Source organism: Perna viridis, chromosome 3 (assembly GCF_037379345.1).
Source record: "Perna viridis isolate PV_CMFRI_1.1 ecotype Kerala chromosome 3, ASM3737934v1, whole genome shotgun sequence".
Lineage (NCBI taxonomy): Eukaryota > Metazoa > Mollusca > Bivalvia > Mytilida > Mytilidae > Perna > Perna viridis.
Window position 1 is genome coordinate 60606485 of NC_142447.1, and position 26860 is coordinate 60633344.

At 32.0% G+C, this 26860-nt stretch overlaps 1 protein-coding gene across 2 annotated transcripts; it reads right to left on the bottom strand.

Moving 5' to 3' along the window:
• Positions 1-590: 590 nt before the first annotated feature.
• LOC148623195 (very-long-chain (3R)-3-hydroxyacyl-CoA dehydratase-like) lies at positions 591-25607 on the bottom strand. Of its 2 annotated transcripts, XM_088573828.1 has the most exons (11): positions 25501-25607; positions 19383-19499; positions 17648-17812; positions 15174-15237; positions 13114-13167; positions 12279-12389; positions 11385-11512; positions 7017-7129; positions 5956-6062; positions 5300-5431; positions 591-1338 (listed from the first exon to the last, which is right to left on the bottom strand). In XM_088573828.1, the coding sequence occupies exons 1-11, from the start codon at positions 25582-25584 to the stop codon at positions 1259-1261; spliced, it is 1155 nt and encodes a 384-aa protein (XP_088429954.1). In that variant the 5' UTR covers positions 25585-25607; the 3' UTR covers positions 591-1258. The 2 variants fall into 2 exon arrangements, with proteins under 2 accessions (XP_088429954.1, XP_088429955.1); XM_088573829.1 differs by lacking the exon at positions 13114-13167.
• Between the last annotated feature and the right edge of the window lie 1253 nt (positions 25608-26860).

Genomic DNA, 26860 nt, shown 5'->3' on the forward strand with positions numbered 1-26860 from the left:
GGCTTATATTAACTGTCCCTCAACAACCCTTACAAATACTGAGAAGGAGACTTATATTAACTGTCCCTCAAAACCCTTACAATAACTGGGAAGGAGGCTTATATTAACTGTCCCTCAACAACCTTTACAAAAACTGAGAATGAGGCTTATATGAACTGTCCCTCATAACACTTTCAAAAACTGAGAAGGAGGCTTATATTAACTGTCCCTCACAACACTTACACAAACTGAAAAGGAGGCTTATATTTACTATCCCTCAACAACTCTTACAAAAACTGAGAATGAGGCTTATGTAAACTGTCACTCACAACCCTTAAAAAACTGAGAATGAGGCTTATATAAACTGTCCCTCACAACACTTTCAAAAACTGAGAATGAGGCTTATATTAACTGTCCCTCACAACCCTTACAATAACTGAGAAGGAGGCTTATATTAACTGTCCCTCACAACCCTTACAACAACCTAGAAGGAGGCTTATATTAAGTGTCCCTCACAACTCTTACAAAAACAGAGAATGAGGCATATATTAATAAGGTCCAGTCAGAAGTTAAAAATAAATCAAAAGTTTGAGTTCTTAAATAAACATAAATCAAATTATAATGTCTTTATTTGATATAAGTTTGTGACCGTCTATCAATATAAAACTGATTATCATAAAACTTGTGCTGCATTTAAATGTCAAGAAATTAGCAATGCCCATTAGGTATGGGTTTTCTGTTTTTTTTAAGTTTGAAATGTTTTCAAAATGTTTTACATTGTTGTATTTACATGACATCTTGAACAATTTGTTTTACTGCAAATTATTTCTCATGTATTAAAGCAAATAACTACCACTAAACCTGAAAGATAATAATTCATTTCCAAAACATTTCAGAACTTACATGTTAACACAGGATAAGTTCAAATCAGGATACATACTGTCCTCACTAACATATTTTTGATTAATAATTAAGATTCACATGTATTTATCTTTGATTGATAAAAAGATTGCACTGTCCTTTTTATAATATGAAGTCATCAAACAGGACTACTCAACTAACATAACATTCTATGTGGAAATTCTTCTTGTATTGTTCATAACAGTAATACGGAAACATAGGACAAATATATTGAAAGTCATAAACACTAAAACATACTACACAAATGCAACTACACACAATATGAAAATAACAGGAAAATCACACACTTAACAACTGCTTCACATGTCTGACTGACAGTAAACAGTCATAAACAACACATAGAACTATTTGTACTAAATTATGATGATTTCAGTTTTCTTTCTAACCCCAGGACTTTCTTCCTCTGACCATACATGTAATTTAACATCTTGTAACCACCTGCAAAAATATGATTGACAAATATTTCTGAATGGAACCAAAAACAATTTATTTGTTTTAATGATAAATTCCAGTTGACTTTAAAATTTTGCATAACATGAATGCAGAAGAGGACACATTTTTTATGCCTATGCAACCCTGTTTGTCCATTCGTCTATCTTCTAAGTTCCCTTGATTACCATTTCCCAGTTATTGAGCTACAGATTTGAATTTTTTGAATATCTAAAACATGACAGCATCTTCCCTAATTTTTTTATGAGATAAACCAGGTTTTCCTATTTGATTTAATTTGTGTCACTTTAATTGCTTCTATTTGAATATTTTGTTCATATTGCTTCACGACATGTAACTAATTTTACTATGTTCAATTTCAACTTCATTGCATGCCCTCACTTTTAAAAAACAGCATTTTTTTCCAAGACTATATGTATTTTTTTACATTCAGCTATATTTTGTTGGTATTTTGAAACTTGATTGAACTAAATTAGGCAAAGATGCAAGTGAATGTATTAATGAACATTCTTATGATATAACTAACAGTACAGTAACATTATTAATATGATCATAAACATATGCTGATTAACAATCCTACAAAATATGAACAAAATTCATTTAGCGGTTTCTGAGGAGGTGGGTCCACAAATTGTTCCTACAGTGTAGCATGTACAAATACAACAAAGTCCCGTAAGTCCTGTAAAATTTGGTATCACTACCAATTTCAGGTCAAATGACCACCCCTATACATGTATGTAGTACAAAAAACACACTTAACCTAGATTTATGCATTGTAAGTGCATATTCTGTGTGTATCAGTCAAAGTAAAGCTGAGAATATGTCCTTTAGTCATATTTGTTATTTCCTACAAAAAGTGTATGAATATTGTTTACATGTCAGAGTACTTTGTCTCCATGCCGTCAGTAAGCAGAAAAGTAAACAAGAGGCTCCTAGGAGCCTGAATCGCCCACCTGGTTCAATTTTGCCTTTCAAGGGCAATAAATTCAACAAGAAGTCCAACAATTTTGACACAAGATGACTTTGGTAGGACTGATCAAAAAGGATCATTTTCAGAAATTGAAAGTTTCTATCATATTTTTCAAGATATTGGCTGAAAACTGTCAAAAAAACCCATCATTTTTCCCCTTTCAAGGACAAAAACTCTTACAAGTTGTCTGACAACTTTTATCCCTGAAGATTTTTGTAGTCCTAATTCATTTCAGATATTGAAAGAATTGGCTAAGCCTAAGGGTTTTGTAGATATCTGACCCCTATGTTCTATTTCTAGTAACAGCAGCCATGTTTTTCAACATATCAAAAATCCCCACATCAGTTCTATGCGGGATACCCCTTAAAAATTCATACCAAGTTTGGTTCCAATTGGTCAAGTAGTGTCAGAGGAGAAGATTTTTTAAGGAAATAACATTAAAAATAGCAAAAATTGTTGAAAAAGGGCAATAACTCCAACATGGCTTAATGGATTAAAACCAAAACTTGATCAGAGATAGATCTCATCATGCTGAACACTTTTACCCGTGTCAGAATTTAGCTAAACCTAAAGGTTTTGGAGATATATGTGAAAAACTACTGTCTGACCTCTATGTTCTATTTTTAGTAATGGTGGCCATGTTTTTGAACAAAACAAAAATCCCCACAACAGTTTTATGCAGGATACCCCAAGGAACATTTATACCAAGTTTGGTTCTAATCAGTCAAATAGTTTCAGAAGAGAAGAGTTTTGTACAATTGTTAACGACGTCAGCAGATAATGACGGACGCCAAGTGATGGCAATAGCTCACATGGCCTTTGGCCAGGTGAGCTAAAAAGTGAATTTCAGTATTATTTTTTCAAGTCAATTTTGTGAAAATTTCTACAATCATCGTAGCATTGGCATAATAATTTTGAAAGCATTATTTTCCAACTTTACAATGATATGCAACTTCAAGACTTCATTTGTACTAGGAATTTATGTGAAGTAATGGAAATGTTAGAACTGGTTAGTGAGCACTCTGTTGAATCAAAATGGCGACATATTATGGTCAGCTTCATTTGGTGACTAACGATCCTACAAAATTTGAACAAAATTTGTTAAGTGGTTTCTGAGGTGGTTTGTCCACAAATTATTCCTATAGTGTATCATGTACAAATACAACAAAGTCCCATAAGTTCTGTAAAATTTTGTATCACTCACGACTTTCAGGTCGGATTCCAACCCCTATACATGTATGTAGTACAAAAAACAGACTTAACCTAGATCTATGTATTGTAAGTGCATATTCTGTGTGTATTAGTCAAAATAAAGCTGAGAATGTGTACTTTAAAATCATATTTGTAATTTACTACAAAAGTGTATGAATATTATTTACATGTGGGAGTGATTTGTCTCCATGCTGTATTATTTATTCAAGTCGATTTTGTGAAAATTTCTACAATCATTGTACCATCAGCATAATGATTTTGAAAGCCTTAAATTCCAACTTGGCAATGATATGCAACTTTAAGACTTCATTTGTTCTAGGAATTTACGTGAAACTTTGAAAATTACTTTTTTATCATGTAGAGTAATGGAAATGTTAGAAATGGTATGTGAGCACTTTGTTGAATCAAAACAACGATCATACAAAATTTGAACAAAATCTGTCAAGCGATTTCTGAGAAATATAAACTATAATTTTGATAAAAATCAATTTGACAACTCATAATCAGACTTTAATTGTGGGAAAGTTAATCTTCATTTGGATTTTTTCCGTGGAAATTTTAACATTTTAAAAATTATAAAACACCAGTTATACAACAATTGTCCAAGTCAACCAATGTCCACCTTACATTACCAACTTATCCAGTACATTAATCCCTTTTGGGATTCAATGTTCGGAGCTATTTTCTGATTTGGCCACCCACTGTGAGCGGCCAAATCAGAAAATAGCTCCAAACACTGAATTCCAAAAGGGATTACCAGTACATGTACACAGTCAGAATTGTATGACCAATGGCAATTTGTCCTGTACATGTTCACAATGTCCGGGTTAAACAACTAATGTCCACTTGCATGTGCTTGTGCACATTGTCAGGGTAGTGCAACCATTGGTCACTTGTCCTTTAATTGTTCAAAATGTCAGGATTGTATAACCAATGTCCTCTAGTCCTGTACTTGTACACATTGTCAGGGTTGTATAACACATGTCCTTTTGTCCAATACTTGTACACAATGTCAGGATTGTGTAACCAATGTCCTCTACTCCTGTACTTGTACAAAATATCAGAACTGTATAACTAATGCAAATTATTCTGTTTCCAAAGTCAGGGTTGTATAACCAATGTAAACTTGTCCTATACGCGTATACAATGTCAGGATTGTACAACAAATGTCCTCTAGTTCTTTACTTGTATACCATGTCAGGATGTATAACCATGGTCCTCTAGTCCTGTACTTGTACACAATGTCAAGGTTGTATAACCAATGTCAACTTATTCTGTTTACAATGTCAGGATGTCAGGGTTGTATAACCATGGTCCTCTAGTCATGTACTTGTACACAATGTCAGGGTTGTATGACCAATGATCATTTATTCTGTACTTGCACATGACATCAGTGTTGAACAACTACTGTCCTCTTGTCCTGTACTTGTACACAATGTCAACTTATTATGTTTCTGTACACAATGTCACGGTCATATAACCAAGGAAAATTATCTTGTACATGTACACAATGTCAAGGTTGAACAACTTATGTCCAATTGTCCAGTACTTGTAAATGATGTCAGAATTGTAAGACCAAAGATCATTTATTCTGTATATTTACACAATGTCAGAGTAGTACAAATGTCCTATTGTCCTTAAGTAGTACATAATGTAAGTGTTGAATAACTAATGCCCACTTGTCCTTTAATTGTACCTTCATGATAAATAGAATCAGGTTAAAGCTATCCAAAAAAATAAACATTTACTTTTATTGGTGAGACTTACCTAATAGAAGCAAAAATAAATAAGCATGTAGAAAATATGGAAAATAAAAGGCCATGTTCACAGAATTTGGTAGCTGTAGACTAAAGGTCTGTGAATCTTCATATAATGGTAACGCCATAATTCCTATAGAACCTGGAATAGTTACAATATAATTACAAGTCTAAGTATCCTCCTCAAAAACCTGGAAAAGTTAACACAGTTACAAGTTTGAGTATTCATGCAGTATACTAAAATATATATTTTTCCCAGTGACTGGAATCACGAAAATAAATGCACATGATAATTTCTGAATTTACAGAATGTAGGCAACTGGAATATGGACTACATACATGTATTTGTGTTGAATGAAACTTATTTTTACCTATTCACCCATATTAACCATCCAATTTCATGATTTTTATTTCATTACTTAGATATATTCAAATATTTCAAATTAATAATGTGACATTATAATTTTAATAGCAATGAATGTTGCAAATAGTTCATGATACTTTGGGTCAAACTGCAATACATGAAAGGGTTTGTAACCCTTACAAATTCAATGGACCTAGGTTATGCTTTGGTCCAAGTAATTTTTTTCTTGTGGCAATCACCTAGTCCAAATATTGCCATATGACCCTCGGCATCATGAAATATTTACTAAATAGTGCACTCACCTTCTAAAAGAATTCCTAAAGGATACAATGGAATCCATGCTGTATATCTTAACCAGGTTAAAAAAGAATACTTCTTTCCAAGAACTGACATCATGTAAAATGGGTACCTATTACATTATAATACACAAATTACTAATTCATAAACAGTTCAGGTCAAGCACCCCAAAACAAGCTCATTCTGACCTTTGTAGTATAGAACATTTGGGGTCAATATCACAGCAATCCATATATTGTATGCATGTAATTGTGTTATATAATTTTATGAAGTACTTATATGCACCATAACATTATACCTCGCCAATTTTTTTCACAGTTGTCTACAGAAATAACAACCCAATAACAAAATTAAAAAAAAAACTGTAAAAGAGACAATTAGTAGTGTAAACTTCTTAATTACATATTGATTCTGTTATCAAGAGGAGAGATGGTTGGCATATAAGCTTCTTAGTTACATTATGCTTCTGTTATCAAGAGGTCGTTGGTAGTGTAAGCTCCATAGTTACATAATGCTTGTGTTATCAAGATGAGGTCTTTAGTAGGGTAATGAGGCTCCATAGTTACATAATGCTTCTGTTATCAGGTAGTGGTTGTTGGTAGGGTAAGCTTCTTAGTTACATAATGTGTGTGTTATCAAGAAGAAATGGTTGACAGTACAATTGCTGTTAAGTAATTTTATGCTTGTGTTTTCAAGAAAAGTGGATATCCTTTGATGAATATATCTGTATTACTTATTTCTTTTATTTTGTAGGCTTTGACTGAAGATAGCTCATTAGCTCATAAACTTCCAAACTACTTAGTTTATGAAATATTTTTTTAATTGAAACTCTGAACAAGGCAGGCTCTATAAGTCTGATCTTAGAAATCTTCAACTTAAAATTTATCTTAATATACAGTCATGTACAAGTTTACACTGTTCATGTAATACTCATGATAATGATGACTTAACAATGGTAAGTACATGTAGTTTATAAGTCTTTAACACTCAAACACCAGAAATTGGTTCATCAAAAATAAAAAATATAACTCACATGATAGCAGCTTTAAAAGGAATGTCATCATACCTGAAACACTCTATAGAACTCCAGACCAGAAATAACCAGTATACAGCTGGGGCAGAATGGAGCCGGGGCTCATGGTGCAGGATTACAAACAAACTAAAATTTCTCCCTAATACCTGTCAAGACAATAAAGTTATCTTTCAATTCACAACATGAAATTCTCTTTAGTAAATAATTTATATAATTGTAGTTATAACTATTTGGTCAAAATAAAATATAGTTCTCTATATTTAATTAGTATACTTAAAGTATAATACATGTTTGTACCTTGATATTTAAAAAGGCCAACACTACACAAAGATATAACCCATAACATGTACATGTATCTTTATGGTCAAGTTATCAATGTTAGTTTAACTGTGATGGAATTAAATGTATATTAAGTCAGTTTACCAAAACAAAGTAATATGAGACAAACTATCAACTGTCAGTTACATGTCACTAAATTCCATGAAGTTATATCTACCAAAACAAAGTAATATGAGACAAACTATCAACTGTCAGTTACATGTCACTAAAATCCATTAAGTTAAATCATACCTAATATTTCTAGTAAATAGATTGTCCTAGTTTTTCTCAAAAAATTACATTGAATAAAATTAGGTCACTAAACTTGATTTCGAGATAAATGAGCCTTAAGATAATTTGTTACAACATTTTATATGGAATCTGTAGGGAATTTTCAATATTTGGCAACCTATTAAAAACTGGTAGATAAAATTTCTTACAAATTCATGTCAAGAACAACTAACTGATATCTTTCATGTATCAAAATGAAAATGAGGGTCACTAAAGTCAGTCATTTCCTTGTTATATTAAACTAACTAACACTACAGAACATTTTCACACCAATTATCTCCCCTTGGAGGAGGCTTTTGGCAATAAATGTTTGTAATTATACCATACAAATGTTTATATAAAAAATTCTTTTCAAATAATTTAAACATATTATCTTTACATCGTTTTAAACACTTTTAGTTAAATGAAAATATATATGTCTGTATGATTTTGTATAATAGGTATTATCTACCTTAAATTTAATATCAGACAGACTATCAATGATCTGTTATTAAGTAGCATCAGATTCATGCATTCAACCCACCAAATTCACTTTAATTTTTTGTTTAGATACAGCTATAGACCACATAACAAGTCTTGGTTTCTTGATTTGGTTGATTTTAATGGGAGGTTAAAGTGTAGTTTTCTCAAAATACAGAAAAATTTATTATCACTTAACAATATAGCAATATGTAGACCAAAACAGCATTGTTTGTTCTGTGTTACACAATTAGTACCCATAGGGAGTGCCTGAATTTTATATAATGTATGGTACTATAATGTAATACCAAGACAATTAGTACCCTTACCATAGGCAGTGCCTGAATTTTATATAATGTATGGTACTATAATGTAATACCAAGACAATTAGTACCCTTACCATAGGCAGTGCCTGAATTTTATATAATGTATGGTACTATAATGTAATACCAAGACAATTAGTACCCTTACCATAGGCAGTGCCTGAATTTTATATAATGTATGGTACTATAATGTAATACCAAGACAATTAGTACCCTTACCATAGGCAGTGCCTGAATTTTATATAATGTATGGTACTATAATGTAATACCAAGACAATTAGTACCCTTACCATAGGCAGTGCCTGAATTTTATATAATGTATGGTACTATAATGTAATACCAAGACAATTAGTACCCTTACCATAGGGAGTGCCTGAATTTTATATGGAACGGTACTATAATGTAATACCAAGACAATTAGTACCCTTACCATAGGCAGTGCCTGAATTTTATATAATGTATGGTACTATAATGTAATACCAAGACAATTAGTACCCTTACCATAGGGAGTGCCTGAATTTTATATAATGTATGGTACTATAATGTAATACCAAGACAATTAGTACCCTTACCATAGGGAGTGCCTGAATTTTATATAATGTATGGTACTATAATGTAATACCAAGACAATTAGTACCCTTACCATAGGGAGTGCCTGAATTTTATATAATGTATGGTACTATAATGTAATACCAAGACAATTAGTACCCTTACCATAGGCAGTGCCTGAATTTTATATAATGTATGGTACTATAATGTAATACCAAGACAATTAGTACCCTTACCATAGGGAGTGCCTGAATTTTATATAATGTATGGTACTATAATGTAATACCAAGACAATTAGTACCCTTACCATAGGGAGTGCCTGAATTTTATATAATGTATGGTACTATAATGTAATACCAAGACAATTAGTACCCTTACCATAGGGAGTGCCTGAATTTTATATAATGTATGGTACTATAATGTAATACCAAGACAATTAGTACCCACAGGCAGTGCCTGAATTATATATAATGTATGGTACTATAATGTAATACCAAGACAATTAGTACCCACAGGCAGTGCCTGAATTATATATAATGTATGGTACTATAATGTAATACCAAGACAATTAGTACCCACAGGCAGTGCCTGAATTATATATAATGTATGGTACTATAATGTAATACCAAGACAATTAGTACCATAGGGAGTGCCTGAATTATATATAATGTATGGTACTATAATGTAATACCAAGACAATTAGTACCCACAGGCAGTGCCTGAATTATATATAATGTATGGTACTATAATGTAATACCAAGACAATTAGTACCATAGGGAGTGCCTGAATTATATATAATGTATGGTACTATAATGTAATACCAAGACAATTAGTACCCATAGGGAGTGCCTGAATTATATATAATGTATGGTACTATAATGTAATACCAAGACAATTAGTACCCTTACCATAGGGAGTGCCTGAATTTTATATAATGTATGGTACTATAATGTAATACCAAGACAATTAGTACCCTTACCACAGGCAGTGCCTGAATTTTATATAATGTATGGTACTATAATGTAATACCAAGACAATTAGTACCCTTACCATAGGGAGTGCCTGAATTTTATATAATGTATGGTACTATAATGTAATACCAAGACAATTAGTACCCTTACCATAGGGAGTGCCTGAATTTTATATAATGTATGGTACTATAATGTAATACCAAGACAATTAGTACCCTTACCACAGGCAGTGCCTGAATTTTATATAATGTATGGTACTATAATGTAATACCAAGACAATTAGTACCCTTACCATAGGGAGTGCCTGAATTTTATATAATGTATGGTACTATAATGTAATACCAAGACAATTAGTACCCTTACCATAGGCAGTGCCTGAATTTTATATAATGTATGGTACTATAATGTAATACCAAGACAATTAGTACCCTTACCACAGGCAGTGCCTGAATTTTATATAATGTATGGTACTATAATGTAATACCAAGACAATTAGTACCCTTACCATAGGCAGTGCCTGAATTTTATATAATGTATGGTACTATAATGTAATACCAAGACAATTAGTACCCTTACCATAGGCAGTGCCTGAATTTTATATAATGTATGGTACTATAATGTAATACCAAGACAATTAGTACCCTTACCATAGGCAGTGCCTGAATTTTATATAATGTATGGTACTATAATGTAATACCAAGACAATTAGTACCCTTACCATAGGCAGTGCCTGAATTTTATATAATGTATGGTACTATAATGTAATACCAAGACAATTAGTACCCTTACCATAGGCAGTGCCTGAATTTTATATAATGTATGGTACTATAATGTAATACCAAGACAATTAGTACCCTTACCATAGGGAGTGCCTGAATTTTATATAATGTATGGTACTATAATGTAATACCAAGACAATTAGTACCCTTACCATAGGGAGTGCCTGAATTTTATATAATGTATGGTACTATAATGTAATACCAAGACAATTAGTACCCTTACCATAGGGAGTGCCTGAATTTTATATAATGTATGGTACTATAATGTAATACCAAGACAATTAGTACCCTTACCATAGGGAGTGCCTGAATTTTATATGGAACGGTACTATAATGTAATACCAAGACAATTAGTACCCTTACCATAGGGAGTGCCTGAATTTTATATGGAACGGTACTATAATGTAATACCAAGACAATTAGTACCCTTACCATAGGGAGTGCCTGAATTTTATATGGAACGGTACTATAATGTAATACCAAGACAATTAGTACCCTTACCATAGAGAATGCCTGAATTTTATATGGAATGGTACTATAATGTAATACCAAGACAATGGTTTCAGTGAAGTACATATACAGTTTTCAGAAGAGAAGATAGCTAAAAATCAAGGGAAGTAAATAAAAAAGAAGTTAAGCTAAAGTTCAGAGTATTTTGAAGAATGGAGTTCTTCAACTTCATCAAGTAAAAAAATGACTATGCCACTTACCTGTAGAAATGGGGCTATAGCACTGGTTTTGACTAGACCAACTAAAGGATGAATTATTTCCATCACAGCTACTGTTTGTACAATCATCAGCTGGGTACCAACAGTCTCAAATCCAGTTACCAATGCATCTGTAACATAGATACACCACAATATAGTCTTACAAGTTCTCTATGATCTGATATACAATTTATTCTATGTCACTCAAACAGGCACTGTGGTAGGAAATTAATTGCAGAAAAACACATACATCTGGAGAGAAACAGATTGGTAATACTATTTTATTTTATCACAGTGAGGTTACAAGTAAAAAAATGTACAGTGATATTGTTGGCCTTTTTTTGTTAGGAAAATACATGTATGTGTTATTTCTTTTCTAATATAGAAACACTGAATAACCATACAAAACCTTGAAATTGTAGAAAAAATGATTAATTTTATATATGATGTAAAGAAAAAGACAACTCACAAACACTTAATCAGTAGAAATCATATCCTATCCTTCAACTACCAATGGAGAAATAGTTTGTCTTACTCTGGATTATTTTTAAGCCATTATTTGACAAATTGGAAAACTTTCATCAGGGAAACAAGTTCAAACAACCTCATTATGCAGGGAATTTGAGGCAAACAATATCAATGTATAATGTAACCTTACTGACTCCTTCCTGTGATATCACCTTAATGATTCCAAACTTGAAAAACAACATCTCACCTAAACAGTGATGTCACCTAATCCTCTACCCTCCAGAACAATGAAGTCACAATAATTCAGTGATGTCACCTTAACTACTTTATTCATGAAGAATCAAGTCACAGCTATACATGGATGTCACTTTAATATCCTTTCCATTCCTAAAATAATGAAGTAACAACTATGTAGCAATGTCAACTTACCTTCTCGATTTCTGCAGTACTTAATCATAAGTGTGAGTGTAATGAAAGTAAAGCCAACAAACTGGAACAAGTTGTAGAAAAAAAGGTAACCAGTCTTCAAATCAGGTAACTCTAGAAATAAGAATGTATTTTAATCAATTGACGAACAAACATGTAAATATAAAGATTATTATGACATTTTGTATTTATAGATTCCATTTAAACAATGTATTTCTGACACATCTGTATTTTGTGATATTGCATGTTTGGCCTTATATTACAGGTGATATTGCTGGCTTGGCAATTCGATTACAAGTGATATTGCACAGCTATCAATATTCTTTAAGTACATGCTTAATTTTGTTCACTTAAAAAAGATAAAAACAAGAATGCTACGCGTGGACATATGTCCTCCCCCCTGTAGAAAGAGTTGAATTACAAATGTTTGACACTTGTATAAATAGCAGATTCAAAACTTATGTGCTTTCAATAGTCCATGTGGTGATTCAAGGTTAATGTATCTTAATGAATCAAATTAAGTTAGGTTAAGAATTCTTCGTACAAAAAAAAAAATCTGCAAAAAAAGAATGTGGAAAATGAACAAAGTCCCATAACTCCCATAAAAATTATCAAATCAAAATAGCCTTTAAGTATGATCAACTAAATATGGTGACAAACAATCCAACAAAATTTGTTCAAATTCCGTTCAGCGGTTTCTGAGGAGTTGCGTCCATAAAGTGTTCCTATGCAAATAATGTGAAAAATGAACAAAGTCCCATAACTCCCATAAAAATTGTCGAATCAAAATAGCAGCTTAGTATGATCAACTACATATGGTGAGAAACAATCCTACTACCTTTGGTCAAATTCTGTTCAGCGGTTTCTGAGGAGTTGCGTCCACAAGGTGTTCCTATTGTGAATAATGTGAAAAATGAACAAAGTCCCATAACTCCCATAAAATTTGGTGAATCAAAATAGCGGTTAGGTATGATCAACAACATATGGTGACAAACAATCCTACAAAATTTGGTCAAATTCTGTTCAGCGGTTTCTGAGGAGTTTGGTCCACAAGGTGTTCCTATTGCGAATAATGTGAAGAATAAACAAAGTCCCATAACTCTCATAAATATTGTTGAATCAAAATAGTGGTAAAGTATGGTGAACTACATATGGTGACAAACAATCCCACAAAATTTAATCAAATTCCATTCAGCGGTTTCTGAGGAGTTGCGTCCACAAGGTGTTCCTATTGCGAATAATAAGTCCCATAACTCTCATAAAAGTTGTTGATCAAAATAGTGGTAAAGTATGGTGAACTACATAGGAGGACAAACAATCCAACAAAATTTAGTCAAAGTCCGTTCCATTGTTTCTGAGGAGTCGCATCCACAAGCTTCGGACGGACGGACGGAATGACGCATACCAACATTTCTATGTTCCTGCTCCGCACTGCGGCGGGGGACAAAAAAAAGATATACATATAAAATTAGAGGATCTAAAGAGCCTGAATCGCTCACCTGTCTCAATAAGCAACATTCTATTTTTGCAAAACTGTTCATGGTTTTTCTTGGATAAAATTTCCTAACACTCGTACCTATGGAACTACTATATTATTTTTCATTAAATTATGTCCAGTAGTTTCTGAGGAGAATTTTTTTTAAAGTAATATCATTAAAAATGGCAAAAAAATGTCAAAGATGGGTAATAACTCCAACATGGCTAAAATGATTTACATAACCCCTATGACCTATTTTTCAGTTTTTATGTTTTTCAACAGATCAATAGTCCCCACCTCAGTTCTAGAAGATTTTGAAAGAAATAACATTAAAAATTGTGAGGAAAAAACATCAAAAAAGGGCAAAAACTCCAATATGGCTTAACAGATTAACACCAAAGTTTGTCTATAGATAAAATGTAGTTCCCATCATGTTAAATATTTTAACGCAGTCAGAATTGGCTAACCCTTCCAGTTTTGGAGATATATGCAAAAAGCTTCTGTCTGACCCCTATGTTCTATTTTTAGTTATGACTGCCATGTTTTTTGATGAATAGTTAATCCCCACAATAATTCCATGCAAAACACCATACGGAACATTTATACTAAGTTTGGTTCTAATTGGTCAAGAAGTGTCAGAGGAGAAGAGTTTTGAAAAGTTGTAAACGAGGACGGACAAAAATGGACACAGAGTTATTCACTGAATAGAAAATTCTTAAAATTTCTGCACAGAAATGTGATATAAAAATGATGGCAGCCAAGTGCATGCAATATCATGTGGAACACTTAAAACAGATATCAACCACAGACATGGTCAATATATCTTATAGGTGTTCTACATGAAATCACATGAGCTGTCCTAATTATATTAAGTCAGTAAATCCTGTCACTTATCATTAGCTGTTAATCAACCCATCGTAAGTATGTATGATGCCAATTACCTCCATCCTTGAACTTTAAACAAGTTTTACTACATGTACAGTACTACTGTTGTTTCTGTATACTTTTAATCATTGTTTTTTTACAATTTCTATCTCAACTTTTTTTTAAACATAGCATAAAATTCTTTATATACATGAATATTATACTTTAAAAACTGTATTTCTATACTTCCTTATATTTACCTCCCAATCACAGAACTCTATTTATACTACTAAGAAATAATATGTACCGGCTCGCTTTCAACTTGAGAGAGAGTCTTCATAATTTAAAAGCGATGTATGATTTTCACTTGTCTGCTGAGTAAACTACATTTAGAAAGTATAATATAACAGATAAATAATGATACTTCAGGTCAAATTAAAATATATAGACCAATTGGACTCCCAAAAAATATTAATAGCTGATCTTTTGGGGCAACCAACCAGTTCATGTATTGCCAAATGATCTTCAGCATCATGAACTATTTTAGTTTACAGTACCAGGTTCTGATAAATTCAGCTCCTTTTCTAGTTGTTTCATCATTTCATCACTATTATTCTGCATCTGAAAACAAAAGGATATCTCATTTCATTGTCTACTTAGAGAATAACAATGATTATTGTAACAGAGTAATTAAAAATGATTGACGGTATAGAGGGGTTTATAAAATGATTTGCATTTCATAGAGTTTACAGTCATATAATATAAGCAGGCAGTCTTCTTCATCTGTCTGCTGAGATACATTTATACGCTGTGAAAATCAACGCCTTTAAAGTACTTTTAAACATATTACTAGCTCTGATAATATAGTAGTGTCGAATTTTACCGATAGGTGATATTATATGTGTATTTACATTCCATTGTGATGTATATTGGGTTCTTTATTATATTACTCATTGTGATGGTGATCAAGTGATCGAATACTATGTGAATCACCTTAATGATTGTCTTTAAATTTAATTTCTTCATATTTATTGCTTCTGAACCATGTTATATATGCTGAATAAAAATAAGAACCTTGCCATTTATCTTTATCAACCGACCCTGTTACAATAAGTCAAATTTAAAAGAGCTACATATAAAATAGTTTTTAGATTTATACATTTTTAAAAGTTTCTCTTTCCTTTTTATTACAAATTATTATTTTAAAGAACTAATGCAGCCCATTTAAAAGATAAAGAAATCACTAAAAATAAATAGCCAACTAATTCCTCCTTTAAACAGCACTTGAATGGTCCATTCACTACCAGTAACTTTTTAAAAAAAGCAATTTAAAAATACTCAATTAGATGGTTTAATTGAACAATTTCTTAATAATATTAAAAACACTGCTTAAGCAGTTTCATATCAATAACTTGAGGCTCTAGAGGGCTTAAATTGATCATATGGAACCCATTTTTTATCCTCTAATATGAATATTTGATGTCAGAAATAAAAAAAAAAGTATTTCAGCAACTAAAACCTATTTCATATCTGCTACAGTTCTTACTATAGTAGCAAAAATAACAAAAAATGTGGGTTTTTTTACCTTTTAAGGGCAATAACTCCTAATAGGAGTTTTTTTTACCATTGAAAGTTTCTTTATATCTTTAATGATGTCAAGATATTGGCTACATCATTTTCTAATACTTCTCAAGGGCCAAAACTCTATTAAATTGTTGTGTCCTACGCAAAGTGTTTGCGCAAAATGGATTTTTGTAGACCTTATAGTAAGGATAATTCTATTAGTTAAGTTTCTATTATGGTTTTCAAGATATTGTCTAAAAAACCTCATTTTTCACATTTCAAGGGCAATATCTTTAAAAAGGAGTCATACTTTAACTTTGACCCACAGTGGAAATTTATATGGGCCTTATCACTTGGATCATTTCATCAAACTTAACAGTTTCTTCCTACCTATTTGGTTTTCAAAATAACTTTAAACTGGAAAATAAAATAATTTTTCATCTTTCAAGGACAATAACTCTATAAAAAAAGTTGTTCTTCAACTTGGACCAAAGGACACTTTAGTACAGCCAAAGAAATGTGAACTTTTACTTCTCTGCATCTTTAATAGTATTTGAGATATACCTGAAAGTCTTTGGCTTTAGGTAGTACTATACGGTTAGGTCAAAACTTGGTCTCATTTAGTAGAAATAAAGCTTTTTGAGGCAGTCAACATAGAAATTTCAAGTGTTTTTTTTCATAAATAAGTACATATTTTTCTAATCCTTGGTGTGTGGAGGTTCAAGTAACTCATAAGTAAATTAGTGATTATTGTCATAAAAAACCAGTATCCATAGTGACATATTGGAAAAATATATTATTGAGTACAAATCAGGGGTACCTTTTTAAAACTAACAGCCAAATACTATATTTTAAAAAATATCAGGCACTTAGAAACTAGCACAGGAGGAGGTAATAATAATAACGCCCTTGCCAATTCATTTTCTTGCAGTTTTAGTACTTAAAGTTTGTGCAAAATAAGGTATTTTTAAATTCGGCCAGCTGCTGCTGAGGAGAGAAACTAATATAGTGAGGGACAGAAACCTACCAGACACCTTTCTCCATTTAAATTACACTTGTTTACCATTACATATATTACATCAGTCTATGTATTAAATGCTTAACTACATTTAAACAATATATCCACCAAATATCAACTTAACTTTAAATTTTACAAAATTAGATCGAATCAACTTGGTGTGCGAAACAGTGCACCTAAATGTAACTGCACAGTGCATCCTTACCCCAGTGTTCTACAAATAGACATGGTGGTCATGTTTTTTTCAGGATCAAAAATCAAATACTATTTTTGTGAAAATACCCTAAGGAAAAACATGTCAACTTCATTAAAATCTGTTAAGTTGTTTCTCGGAAAATGTTGGGATACAACATGACAGACAACTATAATGATTACAACAACAGAAGTGAAGTGATAGCAATCACTCACCTAGCCCTTTGAGCCAGAAAAGCTAAAAAAAAGGTTTATTACCATATCATCTACTTCCTCCTCTGATTCCTCATAATACACTTTATCAAAATCTATTTTTAGCCAAGGGTACTTTGTTTTATCTCTTGTCAACCTAGGCCAAGCCTCAGCACCTTGCTTTGTTATCTTGAATTCTACCCCTCTTTCTGTGATTCTGTATTTACTTTTCTGAAAAAAGAAAGCATAAAGAATAAACAAACCAGACTTTGCACCTAATGGGACTAATACCCCACAGCCTGTTGAGCCCTTTACATTTGGGGACCAACGTGGGCATGTGATTCATCATAATTGGACACAATTTTATAGTGGATAAACTAAGCACTTTTGACATAAATTTCGAACAGCAATCAGTACTATTTTTTGTTTACAACACATTTATAGAATTTGACTAACTCCTGACAATATGCAAATCTCCATATGGTAATCTTACACTCCACTGAGTTTAATAGCAATCCTGCAAGTCCTTAAGGAGGAGTTGAGGACAATGTAAATAGTGAGCCCAAGTTTTGCTAAAAAAAAGGCTTTAGTCCAACAGCCACCATTTCTACAACTTTTGAACAAACATCAAGTCCTGACAGTGTGCATATCTCCACGTGGTTACATTACATCCCACTAAGTTTCATAACAATACTGCAAGCTGCTTAGAAAACATTTGGACTGATGAACAGATGGACAGACAGACAGAATGAAACCTATATACCCCCCCAAACAAAACTTCGTACAGATGATCTTAAAGAAATAATAGAAATTAATACATGTTTGTATTAGTATAGACATTCAATATCAAGTTTAATCAATAGATTTATAAACACTGGTATACCGAAACCTATATACACTGTACCCCCAAAACTTGGTCTGTCAAGGCATAGCTACTAACATTAATTTGCTTACAACTTGAAAGAATAAAATGCTTTGCAGGGGGCAGCTTCATATGATGGCAGATGTCAAACCCTGAACAGCTGGGGCAAGTATGGACATACAATTCAAGCTCAATACAATTCTGAATTTTGATAGTGATTAAATATTTGACACAGTACAATACTCAAAATGTAATCTGAGCCTTCTTTCTTTAAGGTTTGACACCTTTAGTTCAATTTCAAAGAGATCCATTCCATTTCACTCAAGTTATTATCTGTACATCAGGAAAATGCTTGTTTCTGCCCCTTTATGGCCACTCCTTCCTTATTAGTTTAAGTCAAAACATCCCAGATTAATCCCAGTCTCCTTTTTGGGATATGACACCTCGTACTAAATGTACAGTTTCAAAGAGATTCATTCAATTTAGATACTGTCCTGATATTATGAAAATGTTTGTTTCCCTTTTTGCCCCCTGATTTATGAACGGTACAAGTAATAACTCAAAAAAATCAATCCCAGTCTTCCTTTTGTGGTATAGAACCCTGTGGTGCAATTTCAGAGATTCAAGCACTTAAAGTCAACTTATTGTCTGTATCACTGAAAATGCTTGCTTCTAAACAGTTCAAGTATCAATCCCAAGCTACTTTTGTGGTAAGGCACCTTGTGGTATAAATTCACAAAGATCTATACACATATACTCAAGTTATTGTCTGGACATCTTTAAGGACAACAACAGCAACGATAACACCACCATAGACAGCATCTGATACATATATACGATCATAAATTGTTTGCAGTAGTTTTAAAACACATGTATGTGATCATGAATCTCTAAATATACTAGCAAGTAAATACTAAAGTAAACTACATGTATGTGTACCTCTGGATCTATCGGAAGATGAAATTCTAAATGGAAGTTATATTGGTTGTGTCCTTGAACTCCATAACCTTCACTGTTGAAAGTTAGATCATCTTCAGTAAGGTCAACTTGTGGGTCCTAAAAAAAAATCATTCTGTTTTAGTATGTGAAAGTAAAAGTTCAACCAAAGCACTCATAAAAAAACATCTCTGCAGTGGTCAATATCACAAATAGATTGAAAGTGTAAATGACTTCTGCAATAAAAATCTATTATAACTTCAGGTCATTCAATATGTACACTTAGAATTTTTGTGAAATCAATAACTATTCCCAATAAAAATATCTGTAAAAACTGATTAGTCTGATTTGTACATACATGAACATATAAGATTTTCTTGTGTGTTGGACACCACTTTTTATAGCACTTTTTTCCTTACAATACTAATCATACAATCATTAATAAAGGTCAATTAAAGTCCTCATAACAGGTTTTTATAATGTTTGAAAAAAAACTTTTGATCTATAACTAACTATAAACAGAAGTGTCAAATAAGTGATGCATATTGATGTAAATGGTTTGTACAAGTCACACAGATTTTACTGATATCTTTTTATGGTGAATAGTAAATATACATACATACATTTAATTTATATCTAAAAAGCAATTTTTTTACCATCTGATTAACTATGAAAGCAGTAACAATATTGTAATGTTTTTGGCAAGTTTGAACCCAACTTCAAAACATACATAATGTGAAGCCGTAACAACAAATGCTTGAAAACCTGTTCCTGGAGCTACTAGCTCCCAGGACACCTAGTCCCTGAATACCCTGTTTCTAAGACACCTTGACTTTGAGCACCTAGCTCCTAGGAAACCTAGCATTTTAATAATCTGCAAATGTTTCCTACTTAACAGTGACTTTGTCAGAATTTCTTTTATATCAATGATTTAACACAAAACTTTTTTGTATTAAGTGCTACAATAATATTAAAAAGTTAAATCTAATTTCAATTTTCTTTTGTTACTGAGTATTTTCTGGGTACTCCAAAATTTAGTTTATTGAGGAAATGTTATTTTCCACTTATTGTTACTTTTACCAGGATTTCCTGAGTAAACCTAGTCACTGCCTTTTATTTTTCATCATTATGTTAAGCTTTTGAACCTTACACCTTGAATTATTAGGGATTAGGTAGTCCAGATAATCATGACCTTCAATGAGGCCATTTTTAATCTGATGTTATGCCTTGCAAGCCAAGCCATGTGGACCAAGCAAAATATATATTAGCCTCCAAAGACAGCATAATCATTTGTACTAGGAATTAAGTAACCCAGTGCTATTTCCTTACATATTCCTTGTAAAAATAGGTACATGTAATTCAACAGTTCTTGAATGTAATATCTTTTCTATAAGTTCATGTAACTATGTTCATAGAAGCCTAAGAAGGGATATATATGTGTAAAACCAATTGATGATCCTGGTGTTGAATGTAATATAAAGTCATTCAATTTGATTATTTATTTCTCATCTGGACAATTTTTTATTTTATTTTATTTTCCATAAACTAACTTGGTACTGTGACATCATTAACATCCGCAGTCTGCCAATCAAATAATTCCAAACCAAGTAAGGCTTTGATGAAGTGACAAATCATAATTTTGACTTAACTAGATATTAAACTATAAGGATTGTTTTTTATTTTTTACTGAATTTTGCTTGCATAACCAACTTTGGGGCAGTTTACACGTTCATAAACCGCATGAAGCATAAACTGCCTAAAAGTTGGTTATTTCGTATAACCTGGTTAAAAATTAAAAACAATCCTTAAATATTCATGAATGAAGGAGAAATCCTCACACCACAAACTGCAGCTTCACCCCCAAAACAACATTATACACAGGTACAGCAAAATACATTGTAGTTGCCCCAATATATAGTGGTCAAAAAAATAATCTGCTGGTCAAAATATTAAGCCTCTGATAAAAATTCAAAACAACAATTGATGGACATGTTTTGTTTCTATACACATAACCTGAATATTCTTCTATTAAAAGTTGAAAAAATTATTATGATTGTAAATGCTGACCTACTTAAGGATTTGATAAAAGACAAGGGTCATTGACTATAATTACTGTTTTTGTTTACCGCAGTTACGCAGTTACGGTGCAAAGGTGAAATTCTTGGTCATGCCTGCATTTAATCACTATAGATCAGATTTTAGTAAGGAATCTCTCCTGCATAGCAGACCATTAATCAGTTTATTTTATTGTAGGTTGAGAATAAACATTAAATTATGAATCAAATTTTGAATGCAGACACAGATTTTTAGGGTGTATGTAGTAAAACATAGTGAAGAACTAATAAATCATACACAGTAGTCACTCTCCTATGTGGCCACCCATACTGCAATTCAAAACCGGCCACATAAGAAGGTGGCCCCTCTTGAGAATTACGCCAATTTCAGCATTTCATAGTATATATTTGTTTGCTTCTGTTACATATACAATGTACATTGTTATGTACTAGTACATAAAATATATACAGTTTTATTTCATATTTGTTATGTATATGTAATGTATTTTTTTTAAAGCAAAGTGGCAATTAACTATTGAGTAAATTTTTGTTAATTTACCACATTTTTCGAACTAAATTTATATTTTTTCAGCAAGTTGTCACTTCGGACATATGTTTAGTAGACCTCTGAACTTTAAAACCCATTGTTTTTCCAATTTGGGTTTACATAGAAAATTATTTGACTACATTTATTCGTAATTTGGGGGTCAAAAGCCTTCAATCAATTTAATCTGTGCTGCTATCAATTTTACAAATGAATATGACTATGTAATATAAAATCTATACTTATTGAGTACACAACTTTAAAACCGTCAGAATATATAAACAAATTAACCATAAAAGACACATCATAACATTCTGTACTGGTAAAACCTTATCAAATTGACCATTCCTAAGTTATTAGTCCTTTAATATGCAAATTTATGCCCACTTAGGGTATGTTGTAACACATACGCATGTGGCGCTAACTAAAATCAATTGGAAAGTGGAATTATGGGTAGAAAATGGAGGCAATGTTTTGAAAAATATTTGCAGAAAAAAGCCTTAAAATGTGCTAAAATGTGATTTAAAGTGAATTCTGGTAGTAAACATAGCTACAATAATGCATCCATAATCATTCTGACCTATTTAGTTTTAACTGTGAGTACAACTACTCACCTGTGAATGAGTATGAGTATTGCTGACCTAGTTGTTTTTATATTTGATTTCTGACATAACTCAAATAGAATCACTCTGAAATTAAATTAGAATGGAGTATAGAGGTAGAGGTGGTGGGCCTGGATTTCATGACTCACATATAACAGAGGACCATATTCTCATCTTCAAGCTAGAAAACGATTCAGAGCTGGAAGCAGCCATAACGAGTACAAAGACCCTGAAATATTTTTATACTCTCTACTTGGGATGCTTAGTGGGCAGAGTGTAATGAACAAATTCATTGAATCTCTCTGTGAAATACCACAAATTAAATCCAAAACTTGTTGCTTCTTCCATCCTCAGACCTTTATTATTAATTACTATCCGACTAATTTCACACTTTGGTGCCCACGCTTGACATGTTAACAATTTCGTATACCTGATCTAAGGGCTTTGGAGTAATCGACACACAACTGAATAACTTGAATTACTGGGGGGGAAATGCTAAACTTGATTTCTGCTGACACCTACAGTTTACGTACCTACAATGAACATGGTTAGATATGAGAGGCTAGATCTTCATTTTTCATTCAAAGTTGTGGCCGCTTGTCGCGTCAGAGGGGTGGCTGTTTATAAGGGGTCAATTTGCACTTTAAGTTGTTAATGCAATTGAAATGTGGTCGCATAAGATGGCTGGCCGTTGGTCAGGGAGCCGTTTCAGAGAGGGACTACTATATGGAATATTCAGCTGATTTGAATATGTTAGAAAACACCTCAAGACCTGACCTTTAACACAAAAAAATCAAAAATTGTGATTGCACTGGAAATAGGTTGCACCAGTAACAGGTTAAACCATTGTACTCCAGTAACATAAAAGTAAACTGAAAGTGAAAACGAAACAATACATACAGAGGCCAGAAATTCCTGTCTTCCTAAATCCTCAATCTTATGGTTAAAGGGCTGTGATGTTTTTCCTCCTAGAGTTGTTTGCCACAGGTACATTGTACATATACTCCATGTACTGGCACATGTTCTGAATGGATTTAGAACTGAGAGTCTGGAAGCATCTTGTGGAGTCAATGAATACTGCTACGATTTCTAGCTTGTATTTGGTCTGTACATGTTTTGCCATCTATTAAGTACCAGTCTTTATAAAAATCAGACAGGCAGTGATTCATGCATGTCAAAAACCCACCATATTTAGTATTATTTCTTCTTCTGAATCCATTTTAGATCACATAACCAGTTTTATTGTTTTTCATTTGGGGGTTGCACTTTAGAGATAATATTTATATAGACTGTACATGAAATTTGTACTTTGCGAGAGTTAACGTTCTTGATTGGGTTCGATTTGTTTGATTTTAGTGGAAGGCTAAAGTGGAGTTTCCTCAAAAGTACAGATCTAAATACATAAAGGACTATTGTCACATAAAAATATAGCCTCATCTGATCTATGGTTTTTCTACACCATGAATCACCCTACAATAGGCAGTGTCTGAATTTTCATAGACCTGTAATTAAAGAGATTTACTTACTTAGTTGACAATAACAACTTAATTTAAAATGATCATGACTGAAAAAGATAATGTGAATATTGAAATAAATCTTCAGTTTCCCATTTTATAATATCGTAGCTTCATGTTCATACCCCATTTTTCTTTCTACCAAAACAAACAAAAAAGAAGTATTGAAAACAAGTTACCGTAACCCCTGATTTTTACAAAAATGAAAATAATTCAAAAGTAAATTCATAATTTTCACAATTACCTATAACAACTTTTTTTGTTTTTAAGATAATTGAATAAAATCTTTGCCACTTCTTGGCATCTGTTATAATTTATTTCAGATCATTTTATCAAAAGAGGAAAAAGTGTAAAGGTCAGGGAATCTCTTTCTTCACCATGAAATAATTTTATCGATAAACTGGCTAATTAACAAGTTTCTTATCTCTTTAATTATAGGTCTCTGGAATTTTATATAGACTGGTACTTAAACGGCCTTAGTAAGATGGTCATATTCATTTTGATTCCAGACTTGGAACAGGTGCAAAAAATGTAGCAGGTATAAAGTACTTTGGGGTGATCACAACACCCCCCTTTTATAAATCTGGCCACTGTGGAAAAAATATTATACTGTGGTACCCTCAATCCTTTGGTCAAAATAATATATTCCTCCGATCAAGTTACCGATTTGACCAGACGACGCTAATATTATTTATTAAAATAAAATTTGGACATTCTACTTTCCACTTCTGCAAATTATGTTAAGTGCATGTCTTTATTTAATTATTACACCACTGACTGAAAATCAAATGTATATCATCCGCCATTAATGTTGTCGTACCCCAAAACCGTGCATTTCCAATTCAGAGATTAAACAAGTATGGGGAGCCATATGGGATACCATACATTTCCACTAAATAAATAGAAATATGCTAGTATGCTAGTATTGGATTCCTTGAAAAAAATATACGTTAGTACTGGACAAAAATAACTTTATAGAATCTATTTTTTAGTCTATTCAAAGAGAAATATTTATACGTGAAAATTTAAACACTTAATTTTTTAAGGCCAATTACTTCAAAATGAAGTATATCTTATTTCAATTCCTATTCAAATAATCATTTGATTGAAATTGATTAAGAATTGAAATCATTCAGAATATTTTAGATTACTTAAAATTGATATACTAGGTGATCTCAATCATTAGATTATTGAAACTTGCTAATTTTTAATTGATAAATATTTTTATAAAAAGCTGAATTTAACATAGAAAGTAATGGAGACCAGAAATAGTGGTATGACACCTCTAGTATTAAACACATTTTAAAAAAAGGTCGGAGTCCCTTGTTAAAACAGAAATGTTCAACTGACAAGTCAACTAAACAAGTTCAGTTAGGGCATTATATATTACTACATTTATATTCTTACAGATATATCGCGTAAATCAACTTTGAGAGAAATAATATCAGCTTTTTGTCCCCAGTAGACAAATGGACTCAATTTCTCAGCCATTGCTGCACCAACAACCAATGACTGAAAAGCATATGTTATACAGATCACAGCAACGACCGTGAATAACTTAAGATAGTTTATATCAAATAAAATACTTAATATATAATTTTATATTGTGTACATGTCAGTGGAACCGACAAGTAAACATCCACATGAAGAGCAAGCGCGGATTGCACTTTTCCCATACATAATACACCGGTATTTCTATACCGAATTGAAATTCAGATAAAAAATGTGAAGAGCGTAAAATGTATGTAATATTCAAAATTATTGAAGATCATAACAAATCTATTAAAGAGCATTAAATACACGTGTCGGTTCAAAAATTCCATGTTGTATACACAGATGTTACAGCGGTACGAGTAAGAGCAACTCTGATGAGATACATGTAGATGTTGAAAAACACTTTTTATTGTCTTGCAAATCACTTGAAGGACACCAGAAAAAAATGTACACGCCTATTAATCTTATCTGTCACTTTGCTAAATTCTAATTTAAAAAGGTAATTTGACAACTAAGCAACGAAAATCTTGATATACTGATAATATTGCAACATCGTAAAACAAAGCAAGATATAATCAAACTTTAAAATAATTAAATACCTCAATATTATGTGTATACATACTACCCGGTGTTGCTATGTGTAAATATATATTGGTGGGCAAAATCTGGGAGTTGCCTATATACGGAAGCGTGTAGGTATCATTTTTTGTTGTTATAAAAGTCGACATTTTGTATCAAAATTATGGCAAAATACCGATTATACCTCGATATAGAAATAAATTGTCAATAAAACAATCGTTTAATATAAAATGTTGATTTTTAAATATCGACAAAAATTATCAACAATAAGATATTGACTTACATAAATCAATATAATTTTAACATACGACAAGAAAACTTAAAAATGACGAATTATATCACAGGATGTTGATATATTTAAATCGTTTAATCGAAATATATAACAACAAAAAATGATACCTATACGCTTCCGTACTAGTATCTATTTTGTCAAAATAATTAGCTCTAATGTCGTGATATTATTAAAAAGCTATCGCAAAAATATTTATGTCGAAGCTACATATTGGCATGACTCTCTCTATAAGTCGTGATAATTAACTCGAACGGTCGACATAATTATCCTTACTATCACGAAAAATTATCGCGACTTTTTGAGATAAAATTGTCATTTATGTCGATAAAATACCCAAATTATCACGACTTTTCGAGATAATTTTTCGCGACTTTTATTTATCTTGATGACAGAAATAGACTT

Bases quoted from the DNA above. Each gene is read 5' to 3' on its own strand.
- LOC148623195 (XM_088573828.1), bottom strand. From the start codon at position 25,584: ATGGCTGAGAAATTGAGTCCATTTGTCTACTGGGGACAAAAAGCTGAT. The intron at 15,238-17,647 runs GTAATAAACCTT...TTTTGTTTTCAG, and splicing joins AGGAGGAAGTAGATGATATG to ATGCAGAATAATAGTGATGA. The intron at 13,168-15,173 runs GTACTGTAAACT...TATTCACAATAG, and splicing joins GCTGAATTTATCAGAACCTG to GAACACCTTGTGGACGCAAC.